The 22,716-nt window shown below is 25.3% G+C and overlaps 1 protein-coding gene across 4 annotated transcripts; it reads left to right on the top strand.

Annotated features, from left to right (window-relative positions):
- The first annotated feature begins 1,008 nt into the window (after nt 1–1,008).
- LOC147814598 (uncharacterized) lies at nt 1,009–21,771 on the top strand. 4 transcript variants are annotated; one of them, XM_087155705.1, is made up of 14 exons: nt 1,009–1,148; nt 7,447–7,530; nt 8,649–8,696; nt 8,912–8,953; nt 10,381–10,428; nt 12,685–12,747; nt 13,297–13,341; nt 14,564–14,611; nt 14,706–14,753; nt 14,913–14,969; nt 15,874–15,939; nt 16,482–16,541; nt 18,670–18,741; nt 21,478–21,771. In XM_087155705.1, exons 1-13 carry the CDS (start codon nt 1,137–1,139, stop codon nt 18,739–18,741), a joined length of 693 nt encoding a protein of 230 aa, XP_087011831.1. In that variant the 5' UTR covers nt 1,009–1,136; the 3' UTR covers nt 21,478–21,771. The 4 variants fall into 4 exon arrangements, with proteins under 4 accessions (XP_087011831.1, XP_087011828.1, XP_087011841.1 ...); XM_087155702.1 differs by having other exon boundaries at nt 13,294–13,341; XM_087155715.1 differs by lacking the exon at nt 7,447–7,530 and having other exon boundaries at nt 1,062–1,148; nt 13,294–13,341; nt 21,478–21,770.
- The last annotated feature ends 945 nt before the right edge of the window (nt 21,772–22,716 follow it).

The following is a 22,716-nucleotide window of genomic DNA, read 5'->3' as shown; positions in this document are numbered from 1 at the left end:
TTTGGTATATTTTTTTACAGTTTTTTTAAAAAGAAAAATTTTATAGAGAAGTATGAGACTAAAAAATAACCACCCTAAATGAACAGAGAGAATTTTATTTTATTTTTTTTGAAATGGTATGCTTCTTTAGATTCATAAGAAGGCAATTTAGGGCAAAAGAAAACTTTACATTGATAGCAGAAAACAGTTTCCTCTTAAAAATGAGAAATGGTTTCGGAAGTAGGTTTTGAAAATGCACGAGGAAATGAATTCGTCAACAAATCCATTTCTCGAAATTTTAGTTTTATTTCTTTATTTATTTATACATATTTTTGACATTTTTCAATTACATTTATTTTTTTAAGTAGTTGAATTTAGTTAGAGGAAGGGACGAAAAAAAGAAGTAATTTAATTCAAATTTAGATTTTTAAATTTTTTTTACGAAATTTATTTATTAAGTTTTTCAATGTAGCATGACCTTTTTTTATTTGGCTAGTTTACTTCCTAGTAAAATTCATCAAAATGGAAAAATTATTTAGGGAAAAAAATCGAATGCTTTTGATTTAAGAATTATTTTATGTTAAAATAAGTTGAAATATAAATTATTTTACTTTGAATAATGTCCGTAGAGATTATGATATGATCTGAGCACTCCCCCCCCCCCAAATATCCTCATTCACAAATTTCTTCTGAGAACTGGTTGCAACTTTAAAAGCACACCTTAATTCTTTTGTTCTTTTTGTGGGCGAACATCGACTAGTTTCGTTATCAGTTCTTGTTGAAATTCGGAGATTGCCTCGCAAGTTATAAAATCAATTTGTTGTTTTACAGAGTTAAATATTTTATCATAAATAGATATTTTATGATATATCATGACAACCCAAAGGTATTAAAATAGATCATTATTAAATCATAATTAACAAAACATGATTAAATAATGCAAAAATTAAAATGTGTAAGACGGGAAAAGGGAAAGAGGGCGCTATTATCATTTCCGCCCTTAGAACATCAGAGTTCTAAGCGTGCAATCCCTTTTTAAAGAGAACTTAGGGGTGTGTGTGGAGGGGGGGGGGGAAATGTGATATTACTCTTCAAGTATTTTGTACTGGTGTTTGTTGTGTCCGTGCAGAATATTTTGAGCTGTGTCTTTGCTGAATATGGCTTGTCACGTAAGTTATTGAATTTTTTTTTTTTCGCGTCTCTTTAAATATATATTTCCTGTTATTTTATTCAGTTGTTTAACGTTTTTTAATCGCACGTTTCTATAATGTTTCTTAATCACACATATGCAAATAAGCATGAAATCTAAACTATATTAGATGTAGGAAAAATATATTCCATAGCTCTATTTTGTAAACTTTAAAGCATATATGTTTTGTTATTTATCTTTATTGGGTTTTCAATGTTTATAAGGAACACGTTTTCATTATATAGTTAGTCACTTGCTAACTTTATACTTTAAAAGTTTAACTAATTTAAGGATATCTCCTTATTAGTAGTAAACCTTATATTATATAGTTTTGGATTATAGACTTAACTGTAATTAGCATTAAATATTAAATTTCTTTAAGTAACGTTGCAGAAATTTGGTTTCATAATTTTAATTGTATCAGGCTGCAAAGAATTTTTAAATAAAAATTTAGTTTGGTTGATTTTTTTTTAAAGTTGTAATATTTTATTGTTTGAATTTCGGGAAGTTTTAAACATTCTATAATAACATGTTTCGGAGAAGAAAAAAAAATTATATATGAAATTTTTCGTTTAATGTATAAATTTTTTTATTTAAAAAGATTCAAATTTTTTAATTTAATTTTATTTAGCAGAAAATATTGCCTGGTAATCCTTATATCTAGTTATTTTTCTTTAACGATAAGCTATTAATTTTTGAATTCTCAATTGTATGTTAATAACTTTGTAATTTAAAAAGGGGCTATGATGTATTTTATTCAATTTCAGGAATAGTGATAATTTGTTTATAGTTAAATGTTGTAAAATTGTAATTAGATTATATTTTTATTATTTTTCAATTAATGGTGTATTTATAAAAATAAAACAATTATTGATTAGTTATAAATAATTAAAACATATTAATGATTTTTGCATTTATGGGGCAACTTAAGAATTGATTTTTATTTTATCAAATTATTATCGCCCTTTTTTAAAATATAATTATTATAATTATATGTTTTGATATTTTTAATTTTTTCAATAGCTTGTTACATATTGTAAGCACGATTTCTTTAATACACTTTTCTAAAATTTGTGATTTAAAAATTCCTCAAGAGTAAAAATATTTCTATTTAAGTAAACGTAAAATTTGTATGTTGCAAAAATAAACCAAAGAGATATTTAACAATTCATTTTAGTATAGATAAATATTTTATTCCTTTTTAACTTTATAATTAAAGTTATTATTAAAACTTGAATATTATAATTTTAAGTATTATATCAGAAATTAGTAACAATTTCATTGAAACAACTATTTTAAAGATATTTCCTAATTAGTAGTAAATACAATAATATATAGTTTTCGATTATAGAGATATCAGTAGTTAGTGTTAAATATTAATTTTGTGTAAATAACGTAGCATGAATATGAGTACATATTTTTAACATTATTCTGTAACATAGAAATATTAATTAAAATTCTGTTTTGATGAGTTTTTTTTAAACTTTTCGTTTTCTGAATAAGTTGTTACAGATTGTCTTTTGTAACATATTTGTGAGGTAAAAAAATGTGATTTAAAAATTTCTTAGAAGAAAAAAATACTTTTATTTTAATGAACTGAAAATTAAAATGTTGCTGTTAAGGTTACAAATTTTTAAATTTTTACATGACAATCTAAAGGTATTGAGATAGATCATTATTAAATAATAAATAACAAAACATGATTAAATAATACAAAAATTCAAATGCGTAATCTTTAAAACGGGAAAAAGGAAAGAGGGCGCTATTATCATTTCCGCCCTTAGAACATCAGAGTTCTAAGCGTGCAATCCCTTTTTAAAGAGAACTTAGGGGTGTGTGAGTGGGGGGGGGGAAAGAAATGTGATATTACTCTTCAAGTATTTTGTACTGGTGGTAGTTGTGTCCGTGCAGAATATTTTGAGCTGTGTCTTTGCTGAGTATGGCTTGTCACGTAAGTTATAGAATTTTCATAATTTTTTTTTCCCGCGTCTCTTTAAATATATATTTCCTGTTATTTTCCTCAGTTGCTTAACGTTTTTTAATCGCACGTTTCTATAATGTTTCTTAATCAAATATATGTAAATAAGCATGAAATCTAAACTATATTAAATGTAGGAAAAATATATTCCATAGCTCTATTTTGTAAATTTTAAAGCATATATTTTTTGTTATTTATATTTATTGGGCTTTCAATGTTTATAAAGAACACATTTTCATTATATAGTTAGTCATTTGCAGACCTTATACTTTAAAAGCTTAACTAATTTAAGGATATCTCCTTATTAGTAGTAAACCTTATATTATATAGTTTTGGATTATAGACTTAACTGTAATTAGCATTAAATATTAAATTTCTTTAAGTAACGTTGCAGAAATTTGGGTTCATAATGTTAATTGTATCCGGTTACAAAGAATTTTTAAATAAAAATTTAGTTTGGTTGATTTTTTTCTTGTTTTTTTTTTTTGCAATATTTATTGTTTGAATTTCAGGAAGTTTTAAATATTCTATAATAACATGTTTCGGAGAAGAAAAAAATTGTTCTTTTAATGTATAAATGTTTTTATTTAAAAAAATCCAAAATTTAAAATTTTTTAATTTTATTTTATTTAGTGAAACATATTGCTTGGTAATATTTATATCTAGTTATTTTTTTTAACGATAAACTATATTTTTTGAATTCTCAATTGTATGTTAATAACTTTATAACTTAAAAAGAGGCTATGATGTATTTTATTCAATTTCAGAAATAGTGATAATTTGTTTATAGCTAAATATTATAAAATTGCAATTAGATTATATATTTTTATTATTTGTTAATAAATGGTGCTTTTATAAAATTAAAACAATTATTAATTGGTTATAAAGTAGCAACTTAGAATTGATTTTTGTTTTTATCAAATTATTATCGTCGTTTTTTAAATATAATTAATTTTTTTTTAAATGTTTTTAATTTTTTCAATAGCTTGTTATATATTGTAAGCACGATTTCTTTAATACACTTTTCTAAAATTTGTGATTTAAAAATTTTTTTAAGAGCAAAAATATTTCTATTTAAATGAACGTAAAAATAGTATGTGACCCAAAAATAAACCAAAGAGATATTTAATAATTCATTTTAGTATATATAAATATTTTATACCTTTTAACTTTATAATTAAAATTAGTATTAAAGCTTGAATATTATAATTTTAAGTATTATATCAGAAATTATTAATAATTTTACTGAAGGAACTACTAGTTAAATCTTTCATTCATAAAAAATTAGAAGGTTTACTTATACAAGCATAAAATCAGTTTCCGATTCAAAACAAAATAAAAAATAATTAGTAAATGACTTATATATATATATATATATATATATATATATATATATATATATATATATATATATATATATATATATATATATATATATATATATATATATATATATATATATATATATATATATATATATATATATATATATATATATATATATATATATATATATATATATATATATATATATATATATATATATATATATATATATATATATATATATATATATATATATATAAATAAATAAATAAATACAAGAAAACACTAAGAAAGTTAAGAAAAACAATAAGTAACATTTATTGCGCAATAGATAAGTTCAAAATGAAGAATAAAACAAAGAAAAATTATAGACATATGAAAAAAAGGGGGTGGGAAATAATAAGTAAAAAAAAAAAAAAAAAAACAACAAACAATATTTTACTTAAAAAAAAAAAAAAAAAAAAAAAAAAAAAAGTGAAATGTTAATTAAAAAACCGGAAAAAAAGCCGGAAAAAAAAAAGATATAATCTTTTCTTCAGCCCACACGATTATATCCGCAAAACAGAGTGCTTTCTGATATTGTATCAATAAAGCCAAAGCAAAATATATTAATACAATAGTGTGAGGAGCACTCAAGAAATTTTTTTTTATAAAATAACTACGTAAAAATAGATCATAAAAAGTAAATATAACATGTAAAAACAGATAATAAAATAAAGTAAAAAGAAAAAATAAAATAAAAATAAAAAACATTAAAAAGGGGGGACTATAAAGCGAGTAGCAAAATCATAACAACTTACTTGGACAGTTATTTTTCAAGAATGATTTAAAAATGTTTTCGCAGAAAGATTGCCAGATTACAAAATATGAAAACAAAAGATGAAAACAAAAGCGCAAATTGAGTGTAACAAAAGGATTCTAAAGTGTCGTTCTTACTGCACTGCTGAAGTGATTTGTTATTCTGAGTTTTGATTTGTTAGTTACCAAGGATGGGCCCGAAATGGATGTGCACAAGGTAATATTATACTGGATAATTTTAAAAATTGATCATAAATAGTTTTAGAAGATAGATGTTTATTTAAGAAAAAATATAAAATAGAAAAGAGAAACATAAATTGCCTGCTTTGTAAATAATTTTAGCCGCGGATTTGCACGATATGGATTAGTACATAGAAAAATTATTTAAATTATCAAAGAAAAAATTATTTCGTTTCGGGCAAATCCGTGTTAAAAATTATCTATTAAAATTTTTTCTTTGATAATTTAAATAATTTTTCTATGTACTAATCCATATCGTGCAAATCCGCGGCTAAAATTATTTAATTAATTAAGTAATTAAATAATATTATTTAATTAAGTAAAATATTGTTTGTTGTTTTTTTTTTTTTTTTTTACTTATTATTTCCCACCCCCTTTTTTTCATATATTCCCCTTTTTTTCATTCCCCTTTTTTTCAGTTATATGTATTTAGTTATATAATTAGTTATATAATAAATTTAATAAACATTATATATATATATATATATATATATATATATATATATATATATATATATATATATATATATATATATATATATAGCTGAATCGTTTTTAAAATCGTTGTTTTGCTAGAAAACTGCAGCAACTCAATGTGGAAGATTTAAATTTTAAAGTACATAGTCAGTGATAACAAATTTTTATGCAAAGCTGTGAATTCTAATACTCTCTGTCAATCACCAGATATAACCCAATAAGAGTAAAAGTCTTGCTGATTTCATGAAATAGTTGATTATTAGCTAAAGCAATCCGCCAAATCAAAATTTTTTTTTTTAGTCTAATGTACCAGTACTCTTCCCACCTAAAAATAAAAATACCAATCTTTAGGTACTGTAGAGACCATCATTAACAAGTTCAGTGTCGGGGCTCGCCCATGGGATGTTCGTCAGACAGTAGTTGTTGTTTTTATAGGGTTTGCTTCTTTTATAATTTAATTAGTGAACAGGGTGATCAAAAAAAGTAAATAAATTGTTGAGTTTTTTTTTCTTAAATAAAATAGTTTTAAAAATTATATTTTATTTTTTGTTAAACAGTTTTAAAATATTCAGCTTTCTCTGCATTATAATTCTCATTTTAATTACTTGTGAAAGAATTTTGATTGATTGATATTAAATGACAATAGATCTGATGTTCTTCAAGTAAATTGAAATATTTACTTACATCTGTGCTACTAGTTCTTCCACCAACTTGGAGGAAATAAATGAATTATTTAAACGCAGCACTTTCTTCCATCTGCCTTACTTTTATATGTTTTTGACTAAAAGGAAGAGAGATTGCGAACTATTAATACAAAATTCTCTCTTAGAATAAAATTCCTACAAGAATCGGAAAATAGTTTCCCTCTTTATTTTTGCTTACGAGAAATCTGAATGTTTATTGGCTAAACGGTAGGAAGGCACGGTTTTGACGCAATGTCGGAATGGATTATTTTTGTAGAAGGCGGAGCAAAGAGTTCTCTTGTCCTGCCTACTAGTGGAAGCGAAATATAGATGGACCTTTCCTTTTTTTTCCTTTCTATTAATGAACTTTAAATGAGCCGACAGTCTGTTTTCATTAAACAAAGCATTGCATTTTGAAATATTCAAGACAAGCAATTGCTTAAGCATGCGAAATAAAATTTGAGTTTTATTTATATGCATTAGTAGGTATTTTTTTTAATAAAAAAATATTGCAAAATATTGACCATTTTAAAAAACTTACATTTTCTTACGGGAAAAAAAAATAAGTGTCGCTTTAAAGAAAAAAATAAAATACTTAAGTAAAAAATATAAAATAATGTTACATGGACCCTGATGTTCCCTAAAACTTGAATATTTTAATAAGTGTTTCGCATTGGCAAAAAGATTGGGAAAAACTGTTATAGAGAATAAGGCAAAGGCTGTATAGGTCATTTATTTTATGCACAAGAAAAAAATGTAATTTATCTCTTTGATAGATTGATATTCCAACTATTGATCCCTATTATGATGCGACCGGAATTGCTGCGGAAATCGAGTTGCTATCAAGTGATGAACAGCAGGTGAGTAATAGATATTTGATACTCAATTATTATTATTAGTCATATTATTATTGACAAGAATTTAAATTTTTCCTTACGTTTTGGTGAAATATTTTAATTATTAATGTTAGCGTAATCAGTTTTTGTGTCAATGTGCTTATGTCTAAATAGCACTATTCAATGAAAACGAAGTGCATTTCAAGTAATAAAAAATTTCCTTTTTAAAATCACCGCTTCTGTTATATATTTTAAGATCATCTATTATAGTATAAAATGATGAACAAGTTTAAGTTCAAGTTCTCACAGTTTAAGTTCAGATTATCTTCAAAAGAAAATACAAAATTTTTATTTATTTATTATTATTGATAAGCATTTCAAAGTTTCTTTACGTGTAACATGTTTTGTAGCAACCGTCTTTTAAATAATGGACGAAATTCGGTTTATTAATAAATAATGCTTAAAAGATTTTAATGATAAATGCTAAAGTGATCAAATTTTGTGTTAATTTGATTATGTCTACGTAGTAGTATTATTTCAAAGAAATGCATTTCAAGTGATTAAAAAAACATTCATTTTTACTTTAAAATGCAAGGTGTTTTGTAAGCACCGCTTTTCATTTTAAGAATCTCTTTCACACATCATGAAATGATGCGCAAATATTTGTTCAAGCGGAAAAAAAGAGAAAAAAGAAGAAAAAACACAAAAATATTTTGATATAGAACCTGGTTTTGCTGCTTTTAATTCCGCTTTATTGAATAATGATTCGTTAGATTTGAAACACTTCTTTGTTTTTCTCGTCTTAAACATTAATTTAAGCCTACTATTGTGTAGATAATTTGAATTTTTTTTTAGACCGAGATTTTAGAATTATATATTTAAGTTGATGTTAATCAGGGTTTTCTGAGATATAAATTGTTATTAGCATTAAATTATTATGGAAAAACTTACCAGGTTTCACTTTTTCTATTTGTAAAAATGGGTCTTTGGTTTGAAACAATCTTCCTTTCAATGAAAAATTTTGTCATAACTTTCATTTTTTTCTGGAATTTGACGTATAAATAAATATATACTATATTATAAATTTTTTATTCTGTGAAAATTTTTAAAAACACCGTTTTATTTTTTAAAATTCTTTTTAGTCAAGTCCATCGTATTCTTCGGATGATTCGTCGAAAGAAAAAATCTCAGTGAGTATTGATTTTTTTAATTATCGAAATTAATGCAATTGTTTAAAATAATAATTTTGGTTCCAAATTTTTTTCTCAATATAAAAGCAGAATGTTGTTAAATTCTGTTGTTTCATTTGAATATTGTTTGAGTTTCACATGTATCTTGAGTAAATTTTTTTAACGATATATGCGTTTCAATTTCTGGTAATTTAATTTTTATTTCTCTTTATTAGTTGACTCCTGATACTGATGAATCGTCGGGAGAAGAAAAGATTGTAAGTATTGAGTAAAGAATCTAATTAAAATTTTAATTGAATATGATTTCAGATTTTTTAAAAAACTTTTTCGATATAATTATTTTTAAAAACTCAAATTTTATTATTTAATTTAAATATCGTAAGATTGGTAGCGTTTAAAAATTTTTCTTAGATTTCATATTTGGAATGGATGAGTACATTACTTTTCAGGTGATCCCTTCGTATTATTCAGAACCTACTGATAGATTTTTCCTTCTGAAATTACGGTAAAATAACCGACAGCAGTCTGTCCATCCGATTAACTATAAAGTTTATGGTCGACTGCTACTGTTAAAAATCCATGAATACAAAACTATACGGTTTTGTAACCATTTACAACCAGCATAGATTCTAAAATTAAACTTGAACGGAAATTGGAGCTCTGCTGCTGTTGAGCCATTTATGTGGGAATGGTTCAATATATATAATGCATGATCACTGAAGAGTGGAGGACACTGGAAACTATTTATGTACTGTAGGAATGGGAGCAATATTGTACTATCAACGCTGGGATTCGAACCCCTTTTTAGTCGGTCATGTGATGGACCGTTTAGCCAAAGCCTCCTACTCTAGGAGGCTTTGGTTTAGCCCTCTCATCTATAGTATGTATCCAGTATTACGGAGCAAAATGGCTCCCATTTGAAGCGGGTGGAATTCTGGTTATTTAATCATATCAGGAAAAAACGATCGATAAAGCTTTTTCTCACGCTTAATAGCTTGAATATTATTTTTTATGGTAATTTAACCATTTTGGTTGAATAGGGTGAAACAACAATTAAATAAATTGCTAGTTAACCATTTTTACCAAGCAATTTCTAACAGTGCACTAACTGATATTATGGTTTTTTAAAATCTAAACTTTTACCACATAAATTTAGTACCACTGATTTAAATGCGTATGATTCGTGACAGCATTCTAAAAAACTATGTTGATTTTTGCTTTTTAAAAAATATTTCTTTTTTAATGTGCCAAGTAATTAAAAATATAAAGCTTTTATTTTTTTTAAAGAAAAGCGCAATTTTCGTAAGAGAAGCTTGAAAAACAGAATAAAATGTTATGTCCATGTCACTGAAGAGTTAAAAACATTTCCTTAATTAGTTATTTCCCTTTACCGCATTTTCAACAACCATTTTTTTTAAATATATTTTTTAGGCTAAGTTTATTTTCTTAATACGTATTTTGAGTTGCCCATTTTCGTAAAGACGCATTTTGAGCTGAGTCCATTTCTTTAAACACGTATTTTGAGCTATGTTTGAAAAAAAAATTCTCCGGATGAGTATTAAATTTTAATATAACGTTTAAGGAAATTATGTACTTACATTTATTTTGCTGTTTAAATTATCAAAATGATAGAAATTAAAAATGTGAAAAAAGTTATTTATTCATTTATTTTTTGAAAAATTAGAATGAAGCACCTGATAACTCGTCTCCTGTACCTGAAGATGATTTGGAAGTAAGAATAATTTTGTTATTATCAGGTTTTTATTTCTCTCTTTAGTGACAAAATGTCCAATTCAATTATCTTTTTAGTGACTATTTAGTGACAAAATATTTTAAAAGTATAAATTTTGTCACATTTGCTCAACGATAATTTTAATTAAAATTACAAATAAATTTTGAATATCACATTACAAATTATATGTATATAGTTAATCTTTCTTTTGGCAAGTTAAACTTCTAGCTCATAGTAAATCTAATAGAATAAAACCGCACCAGAATATACAACATATAATTAAGAGATAAAGATTGTGTATTAGGTGCTCACAGTATGGTATCCGTGTTGGAGGATGATAAAAAAATTAATACCGCAGTGCCTATATTAAACATTATACCACTAATACTTATAACGGCAATACCAGTAGTATTTAAGGCTATATTTAATTCTTAAATAAAAGGCGTCATAAAAACTGGTATCTTAGGTTAAATATTAAAGGCGTCAGTAAGACTCGGGCGAATTTTTGTGAACTTTAAAATGAACACCGATTCAAAAATAATTACATAAATATTAGTATCTTTACTAATAATATTCGATTACTGCAATTGATTAACTTAAAAGTCCGGGATAGCCTGGTCGGTAGGGTGCTGGGCCCATGTCCAAGAGGTCGTGGGTTCGATCCTCGCCGGCCGAAGACTCCCCGTGTAGTTAATGGTGACTGATGCACGTTAAATCTGTCGAGTCTCAAAATCCTCCATGTTCCCATAACAAATCAATACCTTTGGGGGTACTGATCCAGGAGTTTCCTTGTCTTCTGGATTGGTTCAAAATTACAAGGCTACGGAGTTGAACATTAGTAGTCGTAAACCCATGAAATTGGATCGGCTGTTCAACGACGGTTATAAAATAAAATAAAATTGATTAACTTGTGCCGTGGTAGCTCAGGGGATAGAGCGTTCACCTTCCAATGAGTTAAACCGAGCTCGAATCCCAGCGATGGCTTATTGATAGGAATTCTGCACCCGGCTCGCACCGATCACAGTGATGACGTAAGATACCGTTAATGGTAGACGGATCCTGAATGGTAGAGGGATCCGCTTTGCCGTCAGGATAAGCATGAGAGGTTTTCGTGGTTTCCTTTCCACGCAACGCAAATGCGATTTAGTACCATCAAAAATTTTTCGATGGCGATTTTCTCCCAATACTAGATTCACGAGTTTCTTTGTCTTCTGGATTGGGTTTGAAATTACAAGGCTATGGAGTTGAACATTAGTAGTCCTAAACCCGATAATTGCGTCGGTTGCTCAACGACGGATATAAAATAAAATAATACTGATTAATTTAATTAATAGGTTAAATTAATAGGTTAATTAGGGTCGTTAAAAAACTAAATTATTGGAGAATAGAAATTGATTCATCGAGGAAAAAGCATAAAAAATTACCTCATTATTATTGTCACTAATGATGCTTAATTAATTTCAGCAATAATTATTAGTCTCAATAATGTTAATTGAAGCTTTTAAATAGTACACCTACTATTGGTACTGTAGAAATAGGCTTAATAGATAACTAAGGTTGAAATTGTTGATTGTGGTGATTTTTTGACTATCAGGTGTTGAAGTCAAACAATAGCTATCTGCCAAATTAATTGTTATATGCCAATAGTTATATTTCAATTTGACTTGATCTAATTAATCTTTATTTTGATTATGCGAACTTCTAAAAACATGCCATGCTTAATCTGATAACATAAAATTACAGGGAAGGGCAATAAATAATAGTAATAATAACAAAAACTGCAACTATTTTAGTTAAATTAATTGCATCACCAGATGTCTGTCAGTTGGTAACTTTGTCAGTAAGTCTTTCAGCTGTTTGTATAACTTCGTAGTGTTGATTGACACCGATTCTTATTGATGATTATTTCGTTTCTTACTGATGACTATTCGATTCAGCTAGTCATAATAATAATTAGTTGTATAAATTTTTTTTTGTTAAACTAAGTATTATTATTGAACATTCTTTTTTGTTTTTCGTTTTAAGCATATCGTAATGAATATTATTTTTGTTGGTATTATTATTCGCCATTGCTGTGAGATTTTAATTTAGATAATAATCCAAAAACTGAAAATTTACAATTACAATTTTATGTATTGAAAGCAATATTTTTTAAGAAATGTAATTAATAGAGTTTTTTTTTAAAATTAAGATTTATTTGAATTGCTAAAATAATGAACATTGCATAATTAATCGTTTTTACTTTTTTCAAAACAGGTTCTGGCTATTTTCATTGATAAGCTTTTAGCAAAAGACGAGAAGGAAAAATCTGCGTCTATGGTAAGATCTTTTGTTTTTAATTAAATTATAAATAAATTATAATTAAATTCTAATTAAGAAGATGAATTCTACTTCCTTAGATTTTTTTCCATAAATTCTGAATGTCTTTTTAATTATATCATACATACTTGTAAATATTAATACAATAATGTAATATTAATACAATAATTAATACAATAATTAATACAATAAGTAAATATAAATACAATACTTTTAATATTTTTTCTTTGCAAAATCAATAATAACTAATTGCATTTTTTTTATTAGCAGAAAATCGATGAGTAAATTATGAATAAATTATAATAAATCATAATTTTTTTATTAAATTGTAATTAAGAAGATGAATTTCATATGATTAATTTTAATAATTTTATGAAATTGTAATTAAGTAGATGATCCTTAGACTTTTTTTTCATTAATTCTTAAAGTCTATTTTATTATTACGTACATACTTGTAAATATTAATACAATAATGTTTTTAATCGAGTGCTTTTAATTTTTTTTTCTTCGCAAAATCAATAACAACTAATAGCATTTTTTTATTAGCAGAAAACTGATGAGTATAAGGAAATTTTGAAGATAAACGAAGTTTATGTAAGTATAGTATGATTGAAATTTAAAACAAAACATTGATTATTGATTTATTGTTAAGGAAAAAATAGGTTACCTGCATCTTCTAAAAAAATGTTTTAAATTTCTGAATAAGAAGTTATATATTTATTGTTGTGAATCATTTAATTTTACAATAAACTTTCTGAAGTGCATGTGACGAAAAGATATTTCAAGACGCGAAAATAAATGACGCAAAATTTATGATATGTAAAAGTAAATGACTGCTCACATGACCAACGTAAGTTCCGATTTTCATTCATTGTTGTAAAAAATAGTTACTTATAATGTATTTGGCTCAACCTTGCCAAAAAAATTTCGAATCAAAAGTTATATCTAAAAGCCACATCTTTTCTCAGATTTTTTTTTTTTTTTTTGCTGAAATATTCGTAAAAAAGATTAATGTGATAAGTCTATTGCTGAAGTATGTTCTTCATTTACAATTAATTACGTTATATGTTACAAATATTTTTACAACAGTTAGTAAAGTTATTAATGCACGTGATACGACAAAAAAGGCACACAATATTTACCAGAGTTTATTTTTTATTTTACTTGTTATAAAAATGTTAAATAACGTAAATGTCAAGCAGGCATTGTCATAAGCCTATTATATGATGTCTGTTTTTTTTTTCTTTATTAATATTCTTGATTTCTTTTTCTTTTTTGAATTTTAACTTGTAAAACCATGGCTGGCCACTCCTACTGCGTGAAAGAGGGTATTAGGGCATCTTTTCTTGATATTTTAATTTATTTGTAAATTTAATATTTTAATATTAACCATCAAATTTGCATGTAAGTGAATGCAAGCCTGTCTATAATTCTACGACTTAGAATATTGTAACAATAAAAATATGTTTGAATTATTATTATTTTTTAAAATGAACCCTTCTGTTTTAATCTCTCCATTTTATTAAGCAATTAAATGTATGAAAGAAAAATAGTCATGCGAAAAAATTAATCTTGGTAAAAATTTGGAGAAATATACACGTTAATTTTTAGTTGTTTATAAAAATCGTTTTCATCTTTTTTTTTTTTTAAATTTTATATTTGTGTTTCCTATATACAAATTTTGTTCTTCAACTGCATATTTTTTTACGAAAAGATTAAACTACGAATTGAATGATGTCTGATAAAATGTTATTATATTTTCTGTTTAAATTGAAAAATTAGCTTTTTTTTCATTATTTTAAAATTTTTTTTTCAGGAAATAGACTGTATAAAGGCTGATCTATTCAGAAGTTCTGAGAATTATGTAAGAATGGTTTTTAATTTCTTATTAAATACAAATATTTTTTGATGATTATTAATTACGTATTTTTAATAATTTTTCTTCTTTTTTTTTGCAGATGATTTCGAAAAAAGAAACAAATATTACGAATCTCGAAAAAGAATGTGTAAGTATTTCGTGTTTTCTATTAATAATTTCGTGTTTGACTATTAAAATTAATATTAAAAATAATTTTTTAGCTGTGAAAGTTCAGATGCATCTTTCATTTCATTCTCTGTATTCACTGTATTGTATGTTAGTAATTGCTCATCTTTATCTTTTACAGAAGGCTTCGGAAGATAATATATTTGAAAAGGCTAGCCATGTCGAAGAGGAACTGAAGGTGAATATCTTGAAAGCATTTACCTAAAAAGAAATGCTGATATTAATTCGAATATTATTTTTTTACCTTCTTTAGACATTTAAACTATTATTTTTATATTTTCACTATTTTTCTTCCTTTATTTTTAAGAAAATTATTATTATACTCAATGTCGCTCTCATTAATAGCTCCCATTAATAGTAGGTCAAATGATGCACTTATTTCAACTTTTAGAGACCATAACACACATACTTGTAGACTAAAATTCTAAAAATTAAATTCTTATTCGATATTGGAATATTTTAAAATTCTGAGTTAATTTTTTTGAATACATAATCAAACAAATATTTTCATGCGTTTTTATAGAAACAATTTAATATACAATGATAAAATTTACATCTATTAATGAAATTCAAAAAAAAAATAATTTTTTTTTGTTTTTTATTGAGTTTAGAAAAAACTTCATGTTTAACCAGAAAATTACTTTCATGTTATTTATCAACTTGCTTAGAAATATGTGTTATCATTGAGAATTATTTTATTTTTCAAGGCTTTTGTTGCAGATAAAAACAACAAACTGATACGCAATATTAAAAACTTAAAAAAAAAAATGGTTTCATTCAGTTGATCAAATTATAAATTTTATTTTTTTAATAATTAATATTTAATGTCTGAGATGCCATCTTATAATAAAACAACTTTAATTTCCCAAAAAGTTTTAATTAAAAATCAAGCAATTTCGGGTATTTTTTAAAACTCAAATAATTTTTCACTTGATTTTTTTAATTTTAATTTTAAAATTATGCTAGTAAGCTTTAGGTTTCAAATATTTATCGTTATTTTATTTTGTTTTCATGAACAAGAATTCATTTGATCTCATAAATATTTATTTTTTCCTCTTGAAAATTATTAATTATGATTTTAGAAACTAGTAGAAGAGGAAGAAGCTTTAATACTGAAATTGACGAAAGCAAAGAAAGTTACTGAATCTGTAAGTAGTAATTCCCTTTAATTCTTTTATTTTCTTACATTTAAAATTACATTTTCCAATAAATATATACATATTAAGAGAACAAAGAGTTTATCTTAGAAATCATCCTTTAAAAATCATACGAATTGGGTTTTTTTTTTTAAAATTCATGCTTTTAAACATTATTTGATAAAGAGGACAGTGTTTTATTTTTATTTTATTACTACATTTTTAAACTTTATTTACAGAATTTTATTTTTGCAAGATTTTATATGTTTTGAATGAGTAATATACTCTACAAATGTATTGTATGTGTAAATATTAAAGAGTTTTACAGATGAATATTAAAATACATTGCAAAATAAAAGATAATAAGAAAAAAAAGCTTTTCATTTTTCCGAAACTTGCTTTACTCATCAAATAAAACAATTAAAACAAAAACTGTATTTTACAATTGGAATATTTTTGGTTCGTTAAGAAATAAAATTTTATTTTTAAACGTCCCACAAGATGTAAGATCAAATTAAGATGATTTTATCAAGATGTTTAAATGTTTCTTTCAGGATCATAAGCCACGAAGAAAAAATGAAAAGAAAAGGAAAAGAAAAAATGATAAGGAAAATGTAAGTTATTATTTTTCTTTTCTGTGTAAAATAAATAATGAAAATAATTTTACAGCATTATTTTTGTTTAGTTACTCTAATTTTAATTAAAAATAATTTATAATTTTTTAGCACTATTATAACTGTATTGCAATTTTCAAACAGTGAATTTAAAAAAAAATTTGAGACTGTTTTTTTTTACTAAATCGGTCTCTGATGGGCCCGTTTTCTGTAAAATAAGCCTTTTGATGTAAAATAGACCTTTTGTAGCAAATCGTATAAGCTTTACATAGGCAAACAATTTTACATTTATTAATTTTTATCTCGCATATTTTTACCAGGTAAAGCAAAGAAACTCGCAACTTCAATACATTATTTTTATTACTAAATTATTTTTACTTTTAGAGAGGATTATTATGTAAGTAATATTTACTTAAACATTCTTTTTTTTAAAACTGAACTTAAAACCAATTCCAGAAAATTTTCTTAGGAAAAAAGAAAATATTAATTAGACGGTAAAATCTTCTAAGCGTGTAAAACTAAATATCAATTTTTCTACGACATCTTCATATTTTCTTTTTTTTAAATTTATTTATGTATGAAATATATTATTTTAATTTATTTATGTATAAATATTCATCGACACTTTATTTGATTATTAGGATTTGAGTTTTAAAAATTCACCTTCTTCAATTTTTTTTTTCAAAGCATGTGTTAATATTTGATTCCGTTATTTAATTAATATTTAGCATTAATTCAACTGTCACATTTGAGATCACCTTGTAGAATTTCGGAGATTGCTTTTAAATTCGATCATGAAATTTGATCATTAGAAAAACCATTGAGGGTAAAATCTTTTCTTTTTATGGATTAATGTGCAATGAGCAAAATAAATAAATAAATTAATTAATAAAAATTAATAAATAAATAAATAAATAAGCAAGTGGACTGCTCTAAAAAACTTTCGATTCAATGATCGGATCTTCACGTTCTAGGACTCAATCTTAATGGTTTAAGGGAATAACTTCATATATGCTAATTAGTTAGTTAAGAGGATATTTTAAGTTACGAAATCAGATACAGAAACACATTTGTTCAAAATGGTTCGAAAGTAGGTTGATTTTAAATATATATTCTAATTAATTTACTATGTATTATTAATTTTAATATTATTTATAATCATAACTATAATTAGTCGAAAGTTAATAAATTAGTTAATATAATTAATTTATAATTATTAATTTTAATATTATTCATATTCATTATTTATATTCATAATTAGTTAATTAAATTAATAAATTAGTTGATATAATTAATTTACAATTATTAATTTAAATATGTCGATAGTTCATATTTTAACTTACAAATCAGTGAAAGATGATTTCAGATATAGAAATATACCTTCTCTGAATTAACATACTTTTTTGACGACAGATTAAGAAAAGGGATAGCAGCTATCTGGGAAATGCGGTTTCAATAGTCTGGACGGGAGAGAGCTCCAAAGCTTGAACCAAAGCTCCAAAGCTTGAACCAAAGCTCCAAAGCTTGTTAATTTTACTTTTTTTGGATATTTCACAATGTCTCGTAAACATTTTAAGTGGATTGAAGAATGTTTGTACACAATTATAAAATATATTTTTCTAAAGCAAAATATAACTTTTAATAAATATTGATTATTTTTTTATTATTTTATTTAAAAACAGTCGAATTTTTTTTTAAATTGTAAGGTATGCAATTTTTTATACCATTTTAAAAAATACAATTTTAAATAGCAAAAGTAAATTTTTTCTTTTTAACGAAGTCAGTTGAATAGCTCCTGATAAATCAAATTTTGAAAAAGTCATATTTTTAAAATTAAAAAGGCATGTGAATTTAGAAGAAAGTGTCTTTTTGTGTCTGATTTTATAACTTAAATGATCCTATTAATTAGTTTAAGCTAGGTCACTCCCTCGAGCCATTAAGATTGAGTCCCAAAACGCGAAAATCCGATATTTGAAATAAAAGTTATTTAGGGAGGTTCATTTTTTATTTTGTGTACTGAACACATAATGCAGTAGTATAACTATCTGCCTCAAGTTTTTCGTTGCACATTTTATATGATCAGTTTTATTAAAATGCCTAAAAATAATTGTCGGAATTTTTTTCTTAGGAGTGCTCAGATGGTTTTTACGTTTCCATCTCTGAGCGTGCGAAGAATAATAAAAGAAGCTGTCGAAAATGAGTAAGTTTTTTTTCTTTTTTTTCTTACTATTACTTGCATTATTTTTAAGTTTTTCACACATTCGCCTTCAAAACATTTCATGTTTAGCTTTAAACGGTTATAGGAATCGATTGATTAAATATAAATTTTCCTGATTATACAATTCATACACTCCAAAAATGTACAAAAAGGAAGAAAAAAAAAATAGTCGACATGAGCAAAAAAAAAAAAAAAAAAAAGGCGGTATTCATTTTCAATATGTTCACTTCAATATGTCGGTACCAACTCAAATATGTTGACTGTTTTTTCTTATTTATATTTTTTTCTTATATATTTTTTAAACTAAAAAAGTTTTTAATCGGGTAAGATCTTACCACTTTAATTTTTAAGGACTATTTGTTTGATTATTATAGCTTTATTAAAAAGATAACCAATGACACATTTTACATAAGAGTATTCTCGTTCATTTTAAGAAAAAGTATTTTTGAATAAAATACAGTGGAACCTGTCTAACCCACTCATTGACCACCCTCGGGACCAAGTCAAATGGCCGCTATATAGGGGTGGTCACTTTATGAAGACTCTTTAAAAAGGACTCTTTAAATACCTTACTCAGGTGCTCACTTTACCCAGGTGGTCACTTTTACTGGCTCCACTGTATAATAATCAGAGATATTCTGTAATACAAAGAGGGGTGGGTGTAGCTACTGAGTGTTCAATGTGTCCATGCATGTGTAAAGATTTAAGCGTTCTTTTTCTTTTCTTTATTACCTTCGCATAGCAGATTGAAATATCTATCGCTGTTTATGGGCAAATAACTTTTTAAATGTTTTACACTTAAAAAAATGAATTTTTTGAATTTTTCTTTACTTTTTGGATAAAAACACTTCAGGCGGTAGATATGTACTTTATTTATGTCGCCCTAAAGCTTCACAATGAGCTTTTGATAAAGATCTGGGAAACATCCTTCAGTGATGCTTCAGGGAACCGTGTCTTTTACAATCAGTCCACTGCGGGACCATTTGAGACGAACAGAAAATGTCCTCTCGGGGGGGGGGGAATACAGTGTTATTTTTTGAAATTTTCTAATACTCTTATTAACTATTTTTCTTCCGATTTTGGAATAAAATTTTTCATTCTTTTTTTAGTTTGGATTGAACGTTCTTTTTACTTCGCATTCTTCCTCATAAAACCTTGTATGACATTATTTTGCTTTCTGATGTCTCCATTTCATTTCATTTTATTTTATTTTGTAACTGGCCCTGAACAGCTGAACCAATTCTGAGTTTAAGACTATTAATGTTCAGCACCGTAGTGTTGCAATTTTGAACCCAACCCTGAAGACAAGGGAACTCTTTGATCAAGCATTGGGGTAAACTTCGTAGAGGACCGTTTGATGGAACTAACACGTATTTTCGTTCCACGGTGATAAAAGCCTCCAATGGTAGTTAGAGGACAAAACTATTCTAACCCATGATCCGTCTACTACTGAGATTATTTAATGTTAGCACTGTTGTCGGTTTGAACTGGAAGCAGAATTCGTATCAACCAGCTATCGTTGGGATTTCAAACTGGGTCACCTCACTGGGAAGCGAGCGTTTAAGCACCTTAGCCACTTTGGCTCTACGTATATTAGATAGAAAGTATTATGCATCTTTAAAAATTATCTTAACGAGAAATTCGATTACTAAATCAAAAGTTATAACAAGGTATTCTCTTTTTAAAATGGCGCCCATAAAGAGCTTGTTTTAATGAATTACATTTAATTTTAGTTCATGAAATGCACTGGCAAGCCATGAACTTTTTCTGGCAGAGTTTTTTAAAGTTAAAGTATTTAACTTTCTTTTTTGTTGATTTTATCGTGTAAATAAACAATATTCTATAATTATTTATGTAAATAAATGAACATTGATTTCAGAATTCATCAGGGAAATATACTATATGCGTCTTTTCAAATCTGCGGATATGAGTTAATGCCAAATCACGGTCTTTGTTTTTGATGTGTTTTGAAATCATTAGCCGGTTAATACGATTTATATTTTTTATTAACAAGGTTTTTTAAAGCTAAGGAAAGTAATAAAAAAAAAGAAAAAAACGCATTTTAAGTGCCTTACACTTGAAGCAAATCTATAATTTTAAACTGTATATACCATCTTGCTGTAAAGAATTATCTCTGCTTTATAACGGACAAATAATAAAAAAAATATTTGAAAAGTTTTTAACCATTTTTAAAAATCACCAATTTTTTTGAATTTTTTTTCACTCAGATAAGATTATCAAAATCAGTGCCTTATTCTTATTTTTTAGAAATTTTTATGAGCACAGAAAATGCAGCTTCGGAGTAAATTTCAAAATATTTAAAAATGAGACCACAAACGGCTTTCATTTTCTTCAAAATGCGGCTTTTCTCCATTTTGCACCATTTTCATAACGAACATGAAGGCGCTTGTGAAAAATAGGCTAAGCTTGATCAAGCGGTCATGAGTAACAAAAAAAGCATCATTTCATGCAACGTCGAACAAAATAGCCCTTAAAATTCTTTTTCATAAGCTTTAGTAAATAAGAATGTTTATTTAAATATGTTTATTTAAATATGTTTATTTAAATATGTTTATTTAAATATTTTCTAAGCTGATTTCTGTTACAATTAATAAAGCTAGTGGTGAAATGAACCTGACTGAGATAACACCAAAACAGTATTTAAAGATGCATGCAATTTTTTTAAATTATTAATTTTGTTAATTTATTTATTTTTAGATTTTGAGAAAAATCCTGTTTGAGAGATTGGATATAAGAAATGGAAAATAGAATATCAACATGAGAAGAAAGAAAAAAAAAAAAGAAATAAAAATAGAAAAAAAGAAGAAAAAGAATTTTTTTTCCACATCATTAGAACTGGAATGAATATATCGTTCTGAATGAAATGTATTATGTATGTCTTTATATACATGTTTTATTGATGTAAATGTTCAAATTATTCATTATCATACTATTAAATATTCATCGATTCACAGTTATAGTGCAACACAAATGACGATAATTATGTAAATTTGAAAGATTTTTGTAAATAAGTTTAATAAACACTTTTGTTTTTGTATTATCTAGATTATTAAGTGAATCATTCCAATTCGAATTGAAAATCCTGATAATTTTCATAAGGACTATAAGATAAAGGAAAATGGTGCAATTCGAAAAGTTTAATTAGTTCTTAGATATTTATTCAGGATGCTTTTTTGTAATAGTCGTTATCAATTTAAACAGATAAACATACATTTCCTTATATGATTTGAGATCTTATAATACGTATCCAAATTCCAAGTTTGTTTTTGTAAAAAAAAAAAAAAAAAAAAAAAAAAAAACAGAATAAATTTATAAATTAATAAAAAATTGCGCGAAAATATGGTCGCAATTAAGAATTCAATTAAGGCTGTCAAAAATTTGCACAGTATTTTGGTTTAATAATTAGATTCAGTTCAAAGTTGAACGAAATTTTTTTAGAGTAAAGGAACTTAATAAATTTCACAATAATTTTTCTTTTTTCAACTGAGTTAGTGAAAATACGGGTACTGTTTTCTCTAAAAGGATTTTTTAAGAAATAAAGCCTTTCTTTTAAATATGTAATTTCAAAATTCAATTTTGCTATTTGTAAAATATAAGTTATGATATATAAAATATAGTTAAAATACGAAATTAAATTTATAATAAGCATTTCTAAAAAAGATTTTTTTTTTTGTTCTTTAAAATGAGTGAACAGAAAAAAAAATTATATAAAATAATCAAAAGCTTTGAAATGTTCCAAACGTATTTCTAAAATATTAAAATGAAGAGTTAATCTGCGTGTGAGTTTCTCTTAGTACTATATCGATTTTCAGAATTAATAGAACTCTGTTCCTCCTATTATCTTGATATTCGAACTGCAGCTGCGATCCTAAGACTCATTCGAAATTTTTAATTAGTTTGCTCGATTTAGCCAAACGAAAAATTAAATTTTTTCAT

This window comes from Parasteatoda tepidariorum, chromosome 2 (genome assembly GCF_982258835.1).
Source record: "Parasteatoda tepidariorum strain Cologne lab strain chromosome 2, Ptep-v5.0, whole genome shotgun sequence".
NCBI lineage: Eukaryota > Metazoa > Arthropoda > Arachnida > Araneae > Theridiidae > Parasteatoda > Parasteatoda tepidariorum.
The sequence above is the reverse complement of the archived record's forward strand: the minus strand, read 5'-3'. Positions and strand labels throughout refer to the sequence as shown.